This window comes from Falco rusticolus, chromosome 7, assembly GCF_015220075.1.
Source record: "Falco rusticolus isolate bFalRus1 chromosome 7, bFalRus1.pri, whole genome shotgun sequence".
In the NCBI taxonomy this organism is placed as follows: domain Eukaryota; kingdom Metazoa; phylum Chordata; class Aves; order Falconiformes; family Falconidae; genus Falco; species Falco rusticolus.
The window spans coordinates 55,391,426-55,399,722 of NC_051193.1; the positions used below are offsets into that span (position 1 = coordinate 55,391,426).

The window sequence follows — 8,297 nt, forward strand, 5'->3', positions numbered from 1 at the left end:
CATGAGGGTGGTAAAATCATCTTTTTCACCCACAAATAGAAGTGAAAACATAACAGACAAAAGCATCTTCTAAATTTGTTGTGAATGACGTCTTCATGAGCTTATATCATTGGTAACCAGGCTGATGTAGGAGGAAGAACAGATAAAAGAAAAATATTTTTTCAAATTATATTCAGTATATACTACTAAAGAACTTCCCTACGATGAACTTGTCCTTCAAAAATAGAAAATTGGCAATTGTGTACTGTAGTCAAATTAAGAACATTTTTTCTTAACCTATTAAAAGTATGGAAAAATACAGTAGTGGTTATTCAGAGGTGTTATGTGAAGTAGTTTTGAAGTTGCATCACATAGGTAGATACTTCATTTATCCTTACAGGCTGCATTTTAAATGTTTAGATAAGCTTCTGTAGACTTTGGGAGCAGTTGACAAGATTACTGAGATCGCTGTAGTTTTTGGCCTATGAAACTATTGCCGTTATAAACTGGAAGAAAGATATATTTAATTCTTAGGCTTTTAAGAAAATGTGTGCCTCACAAACAACTTTCTTGTTTATTTTCAGGGAAGGTCTGATTAGCAGGGATGAAATAACAGCTTACTTTATGAGGGCTAGCTCAATCTATTCCAAATTAGGACTTGGCTTTGCTCACAACTTCCAAGAGACCACTTACTTAAGGCCTACTTTCTGCGACAACTGTGCTGGATTTGTAAGCTTACTTTTTAGTAGATTATGTTAATGTTGTTTTTAATAACACTGGGTTTTATCTCATAATCACCATGTGTCATGTACAGAAATGGATCTATATACAACAGCAGTGAAGCTATACAGAACATCAGGCTTCTGCCTGTGTAGCTATTTAAGGTAGCCTTTACACCCCTCTGGGAAGTACTATTACCTGTTTAAACATGGCTCCTTTCTTGTGGTGTTTGGCTGTGTCACCAAACACAATCTCACAGGAAAGACTTCCAAATCCAGAGCCTTCCACTCTGTGAGGCTGTTAGAACTCATGTTCTGGTACAGACATAAGATGCCCCCTGCCTGTGTTATCGAAAGATTTAGTAAAACTGACTGTCCTACCAGTCCCCAGTTTACCTGAGATCAAACAAGGATGCTGAGATGGAGTTCTCAGTCTACTCCAGCTCCATAGCTGCTCTGGGGGCTGTCAGATCTGGTGATGTATTATTCATTGGAGACTGCTCTAAGGTATTTTGTTTGTGATTGAAGGTCACACACAAAATGTTCTGTTTACCGTATGCTAAAGAGGTAAATAGTTCATATTTTGACCTTTCAATTAAAAGGGTAGAAAACCAAGATGTTCTTCAGGTTCTCAGATCTTAGAAATGAGTGGAGCTGTTAATGGATTTTTATATCTGGAGGTATCACATGTACAGGGAAATGTATTAATATATAGTCTTTCTGTGTGTTTGAATTTCAGCTATGGGGAGTCATTAAACAAGGATACAGATGCAAAGGTACTGTTAATTTTACTCTGTAATTGATGGTGAATGACAAAAAAACCCTCATCGTCCTAAGATCCATTGCTGTGTCTATGGACCTAATTAATCTGACCTGTCAGGGAGGAGAAGACTGATGCCAGAATAGTGTGACAGGTAGATGGTCCAGAAGAAATGCAATGAAGGAACTCGTAACTGACAGCTGTAACCCTCTGCAAAACGTCACTGAATTCAGAGTGTTTGGGAACAGACCCTTCTAGTCCAGTGGGTGCAAACACCAACACTGTGAAAACTGTGCAGCACATTCACAACATGTATGTTAACAGAATTTTCTTGCTTGTACAGGTGTCTTTCTCTGTAACTCCTACCATCAGAACACTGTTGCCATGTTGCTATTTTGCATTTTCACAATGAAAAGGATTTTTAGACCTATATAGCAAAGGGATGTTGTTGGTCTGTTTACCAGATGTATGTTGTTATAGGTGCAGTGTTAGAGCTGATTTGAGATGCTATAACAGAGCCACTGAATCATGTAAACTTTGTTTTGTTTACAGACTGCGGAATGAACTGTCACAAGCAATGCAAAGATCTGGTTGTGATAGAGTGCAAGAGAAGACCCAAAACTTCAGTTGCAGACAGCAGCCCAACATCTGCTCTTGCTTCCAGCCTCTGCCCAGTAGGAGTCAAAGAGCAATTCCATGGTGAGAAAAGATTACATTATTTAGATCTTTTGATCTTGTTAATCTTTCATTTGCTCCTTTTTCTTCTAAAGCCGAGTTGTACAGCATTGTTTTAGGTTTTGTTAGTTAACTGCAGTGTTTTATCCACAAATAAACTAGAACCAGGTGTAAGTGAGCCTGTACCAAGTAACACTGTTCCGGTTCTAGTTTGAATAAGTAAGGACGCCCTTTCTGGGAGGACTCGGCACAGTACACAATGTACGGTGTACGAATTCCTCAAAACCTGTCTAAATCTGCCAGACTGTCTTGAGAACTAGTTGCCATGAACTGAACAGTTGACAGGTTCCATTAACTTTCTCAAAGACTCACAGGCTGGTCAGGATTGGAAGGGACCTCTGGACATCATCTAGTCCAAGCCCCTGCTAAAGCGGGGTCACCTACAGCAGGTTGACAGAGTCATGTCCAGGAGGGTTTTGAATGTCCCCAGAGCAGGAGACCCCACAGCCTCTCTGGGCAGCCTGTCCCAGCGCTCTGTCACCCTCAAAGTAAAGAAGTTTTTCCTCACATCCCTGTGTGGCAGAAGTTCCTGTATGACAGTTTGTGCCCGTTGCCCCTTGTCCTGTCACTGGGCACCACCGAAAAGAGCCTGGCCCCATCCTCTTGACGCCTGCCCATAAGATATTTGTAGCCATCGATAAGATCCCCTCTCAGTCTTCTCCGGGCTGTACAGGCCCAGCTCTCCCAGCCTTCCCTCATCAGGGAGATGCTCCAGTCCCCTCAGCATCTTCGTAGCCTCTGCTGGACCCTCCCCAGCAGTTCCCTGTCCCTCTTGGGACCCTCCCAGCACTGGGCCCAGCACTCCAGATGTGGCCTCCCCAGGGCAGAGCAGAGGGGCAGGATCACCTCCCTCGACCTGCTGGCCACGCTGCCCCTAATGCCCCCCAGGGTCCCACTGGCCTTCTTGGCCACCAGGCCACACTGACTGCCGGCTCGTGGGCAACTTGCTGCCCACCAGAACTCCCAGGTCCTTCTCCGCAGAGCTGCCCCCCAGCAGGTCCCCCCCAGCCCGTACTGGTGCCTGGGGTTGTTCCTCCCCAGGTGCAGGACCCTGCACTTGCCTCCACTTGCCTCCTGTTTCTCCTTTCCTGGGATAAGATCTTGAGTCAATTTACTGCATATATTCTCCAGGACAAGAGGAAGGACTGTTCATGTTTCCTAATGGAGAATTAGTGGAACACAGTGAAGACAGCAAGGACCGAACCATTATGCTCATGGGTTCCTCAGCTCAGAAAATCTCAGTGAGACTGAAACCAGCTGTGGTTCATAAAGGTACACAGACTGATTCTGCCACGCCGGCTGGTGATGCATCTCGTAGGCAGACAGAGAAGAAAGAACACAGGATGCCAGAAAATCCTTATCTCCAGGCAGCTGCACCACCCCTACGTCCAAGCCCAATTCTAGGCCGCAAAAAGGCGTATGTTAAATGGGAAAACAAGGACTCCGGCCAGAAAACGAAGGAGGAGCATCACAGCTGTAAACCCTCATATCAGGAACTTGAGCAGGTATATACGTGGTGACACAACTTCTGTTTGACACAACAGTACCATGAAGTGGTTGTAGGGTATGGAGGAGTGGCTGGGTGGGAAGGTGTCACCTTACTCCTGTATCATTAATTGCCAGAACAATCCATGAGTGACATCATAAATTCTTAGCCACTTTAACTCCAGCAATGCTTTGCTTTAAGTAGAAATTTTAATACTAGTGTAGGGCACAAATTTTGAAGCCCTTGTTATGATCTTAGGACAGGATGTTACTCCATAAAACAAGCAACATAGGAAGAAATTCAGGACTCTTCAGATGGCTTCTGTTCCCCCAAGTGACAGAACACACAGAGTGGGGAGCTCTGCTTTTGTTCAACTGACAGTCCCTTTTTCTTTTCTGGATAACTTTAAGTCACCAAGAAGTTTTGTTTTGTGAACAGACATGACACCTCTTGCTAGATTTCACCTGCATCAGCCCCACTGTGGCTCACCTTACTCTGTGAATGTTTTGACAATAAGCTATTCATAAGACAGTGTCACCCCAGATTTGGCCCACATTCGGGTTTGTAGAAACACCACCTTTTGAGACAGATTAAAGAGACAATCATAGTATCAACAATGCAACTGATGGGTAGATCCAGATGTGATTATGAGGAGCAAAGGCAAACTTACTTTCATACTTAATTACTGTCACTATTCTGAGACAGAACATGGAAACAGTCCAACAACAAGGCCACAGCCTGATCTTTGAATGATCAGTATAACTTTCAAAGTATCCTTTGCTGCTGATAGTTAATGAAAGATGGTTGGCTTATTAAGACAGAGATTAAGACAATTAGCAAGAATCTTCAGTGTAGACCACTTTCAGTCAACACAATGCATTCGATGTAGACAAGGGTGTGAAGCATGGATGTACTAGTAAGAACTGGTTCTTTAAAATGTCCCATTCATCTGAGTCCCACAGTTTACCTTGCTTCCTCAGCAGATCCTGACCTCAATTACTGAACAGCAGCTGATGTTGTAAGTTAATGTCTCAGATTATTGGACAACAAATTTTGCATTAGTAGAGCAGTAAAGTGTGAGCTGTGTTCTTGTTTCCCCTAGACTGCTGCTGTTACGAGAGGAACAGTGGAGGGTGGATAAAGGCAGGTTGTGGACAGGGTGTCAGACGCCAGCTGCTGGGGAGTATACACAAAGGACAGACCAGTGACTACGGAAACATTCAAGCAAGTTACTGGTTCTGTTCTGATAAGAGCTACACCAACTTAACGTTTATGCCAGTCAACCTAAACATACAATCAGACAGTCCTGAAGCAAATTCAAAATATAATACCATTCTCTTTTTTTTGCATGTGTGGTTTGGTTTTGTTTAGGAAAGAAATATTCTAAAGGCAGACAATGAAGGTTTAAAGATCCAGCTGGAACAGGCACATAAAACAATTGAGTCTCTCACGATCCAGAGAAGAAACCATGTAGTCAATAACCTACAATACAGAGACTGCTCCTAGCAGACAAGAGAGGAAATCTCCTATGGAAGAACGTAAGACTGAAGGCGGAGCTGTGGTAAGGCACATTTATCAAGTGAACGAGAGAGAGTCTGAAGGATGTTAAACAGAAATACTCTTTACTCAACACATTTCCAGATTAAACATACACTCCCAAATGTATAAATCCATTCCTTTGACTTTTAAAGGTCATTTAGCATTATCTGTGCAATGAAAATGCTATCTTCTGGGATTGCTTTTAAAAGGAGTGACATTGTTGCTTAAGTTTCTGTTAATGATGAAGACCATGTGGATTCCCCAGTGACTTGTCTGGCAGCAGCACACCTTACTCTACAAGTGTTCTTAGAAAGTAGGTATTCGTAAGACACTGTCGTCTCAGATTTTCCCCAAATTCAGGTTTGTAGAAACAAATGTTCAAAAAATCAGAGTATTTAAGTAAAACTGTAGAAATATTCCATTAAGAGGAACGGTTCTTTATTGTGGCTGAAACCAATTAAAATTATGAAGGGAACTGTCATCTTTCCAAAGTTTAGCAAGAATATTAAAATAAGTGGTTAAGCTAATGATACTTGATTCTTAGACTTTAAGATAAACTGACAATTTTTTTAAACCTCTTTCAGAGCTTTAGAAATCCTGCTGCTCAAACACTTACCTTTGTTGAGGTAAAACAGATGAAACTAGAGAGAGTTTACATTGAATACTGCTCCTGTTTTTGTGTTCCACGCCACAGCTTGGAACACTTAGCCCTACTTATTTGGCTTAAGGGATAACTTGTTGTCCACATACCGTAGATACAGGACAAGGCTGATTATTTTTCTGTCATGTCAGAGTGGATGGCATTGTTGAGTAGAACCTCAAGGGCCATGTGATGAGGGAATCTGTACAGTAATCCTAGTGTCACAGTTACTGTATTCCAGAGCTCCTAACTTATGATTCTAACTACTAGGGTTTCTCCATGGGTTTGTCTTCTATATTTCACATGCACTTTAGGTAAAGAGTCAAGATGAGTGTGCTCTTATGTGTGTAAATTTTGTATAGTAAAAGGTCCTAGGCAGGTAACTTAATTCTCTTAAAGCTACAAAGTGTACATATTGTAAAAGATGACAAAACAATCTTTCAAGTTCCTGGTAAATCTGCTCATCAGAATAGCCAACTTTGTCTTGGAATGCAAATGCAATTTTAGTCTGTACACTGACAGCTGCATAAAACTTGCTTGCATTTCTCAGAGGGATTCATCATCACACATTTAAACATCAGAACCTTATGACTTTGATATGTTTATCTACAAAGTCCATTCAATGCTTTTCAAAACTTGTAAGTTCCAAGTCCGTTATAGGCTGAAATTTAGTCAACCCATTACAATAGCATGCGTGCTTTGTTGAAAGTGGTATAAGTGTATGTTCCATCTGCAATTTACAGTCATTATCAAGTATATGAATGCTTTATTTATAAAAAAAGTCCATTTGAAGCTAATTTTAAGTGATTCTAAATTCTTGGTTTGAATTTTGTTTGTGCTTGCATCCCCATGTATAAGTAAAAACAAATGGAGGGAAACTGTAGTAATAATAGATTTTGTTACCTTACTGTAAATAACTGAAACGCATAGGACAAAAACCAGCAGCTGTGAAGATTGTGCAGCTTTTTTTCCTCATACACTAAACCTGAATTACTAACAATTAACATGGAATTGCACTTTGATCAATGAAGCAGTCAGAATGGCTTTCAGGTCATGACTGCAAACCTGCTTTGCCCGTTTTCTGCAAGCTTCTCGATTTTGTCCTCTACTCAAGGAACTACAGCAAGGCATATTCCTAATAGGCATTTAGCAAGTAAGTCTGTTTCTGCAACAATTGGAATAAACAAGATAAAAGTTGAATGTTTTATGTACTTCGAAAATACCCCAAAAAGAGCAGCGAAGACTTACGAATCTTGTGCAGCCAAGATAACTGTTTGCTTGTGGTCTAAACTCTGGATTCTGACAGAATTTGTGTGTATGCATACACTTTGTGCTGGGGGGTGGAGATCATGAACAAAAGCTGTTACTTAAGAAAATTCCCTAACATCAACAGCTGGCCTATAGGCTACTGTGTTACTAGGTTGAGTACTTAATACTCAAAATTGAGTTACAATCAAAGATTTGTACAGCCTTAACTGCTAACTTAACATTTCTCTGTGTTTTCTTCTTGCTCCTACAATCTGAATGCCTTAGAAGGGATCTGTTTGCAGGAATGCCTTACAGAATAAGTATGTGGTGCTTGACATAAGCTGAAAACTTCCTTCTTCGAAGTCAGTTGGTACCTGGAGAATCTCTGAGCTCTCAAAGTACCTTCAGGTTCTCTGTTTGCCCAAAGCTCCTTACAGTTGGGGTTTTGTTTGCTTGTTTATGATGGGAGCCCCTTCTTTCTTTGGGGACTTCCTTTTTGCTGCATGAGAGACTAATAGCAGAAACTGACTACAGGGATACTGACAGAGCTACTGAACAAAAATCATATCTGTATTAATCTCCCAAGCTGCTTCATGCTAGGAAAAAAAATACAATTAAAGTACTAAGTGCTGTTTAAAAGTAATGTTAGCAAACACTGATACTGAAATTTTGTCGTCATGGCTAATTTAAATGAAAAGCACTCACCTGTATTCCTTCTCCAGGCTCAGCTGTGTTTCATGTACATACAGGAAGGAAGAAAAACCAAGTGCCTACCCCCTACCAAGTACAGTTTATTTTCAAGTGTGAATTCTGATAATTAGATATTTAATTCTTTTTAATTTCTAAATTTAAGATAAAAATAGATGGAGTCATAATCACAATTAACAATCACAATTAATTAAGGCAGGGCTACTGTTCATATTCAGATTAAACACAACTACCTTTAAATAGCTTATATGTTTTTGGAAATACATTTTTGTTACAGTAGCAATCTGTTATTTTGTTGTAACTGATCTCTGTGGCAACTTGAAAAATTTTTGGTCTGATGCTGTTTGAGAAGATTGAAAAAGTGTACAGATTGTAAAGATTTTATATAAATTGTAAGATTACTGTTAACTATTTATAATAGAAAAAAAATAAAATCACAGTTCATGCCTCAGAGTTTGTATCTCAAAGAAATCTAAACCACCT

At 40.4% G+C, this 8,297-nt stretch overlaps 1 protein-coding gene across 2 annotated transcripts in view; it reads left to right on the forward strand.

Moving 5' to 3' along the window:
- Positions 1-8,267, forward strand: part of RASGRP1 (RAS guanyl releasing protein 1) — a 42,574-nt gene extending 34,307 nt beyond the window's left edge. For both annotated transcript variants that reach the window (XM_037393408.1, XM_037393409.1), the window contains exons 13-17: positions 564-708; positions 1,438-1,474; positions 2,011-2,157; positions 3,325-3,698; positions 5,051-8,267. In XM_037393408.1, the coding sequence (XP_037249305.1) occupies positions 564-708; positions 1,438-1,474; positions 2,011-2,157; positions 3,325-3,698; positions 5,051-5,185 (838 nt within the window). In that variant the 3' untranslated portion in view covers positions 5,186-8,267. The remainder of the gene's footprint in view (positions 1-563; positions 709-1,437; positions 1,475-2,010; positions 2,158-3,324; positions 3,699-5,050) is intronic.
- Positions 8,268-8,297: the final 30 nt, after the last annotated feature.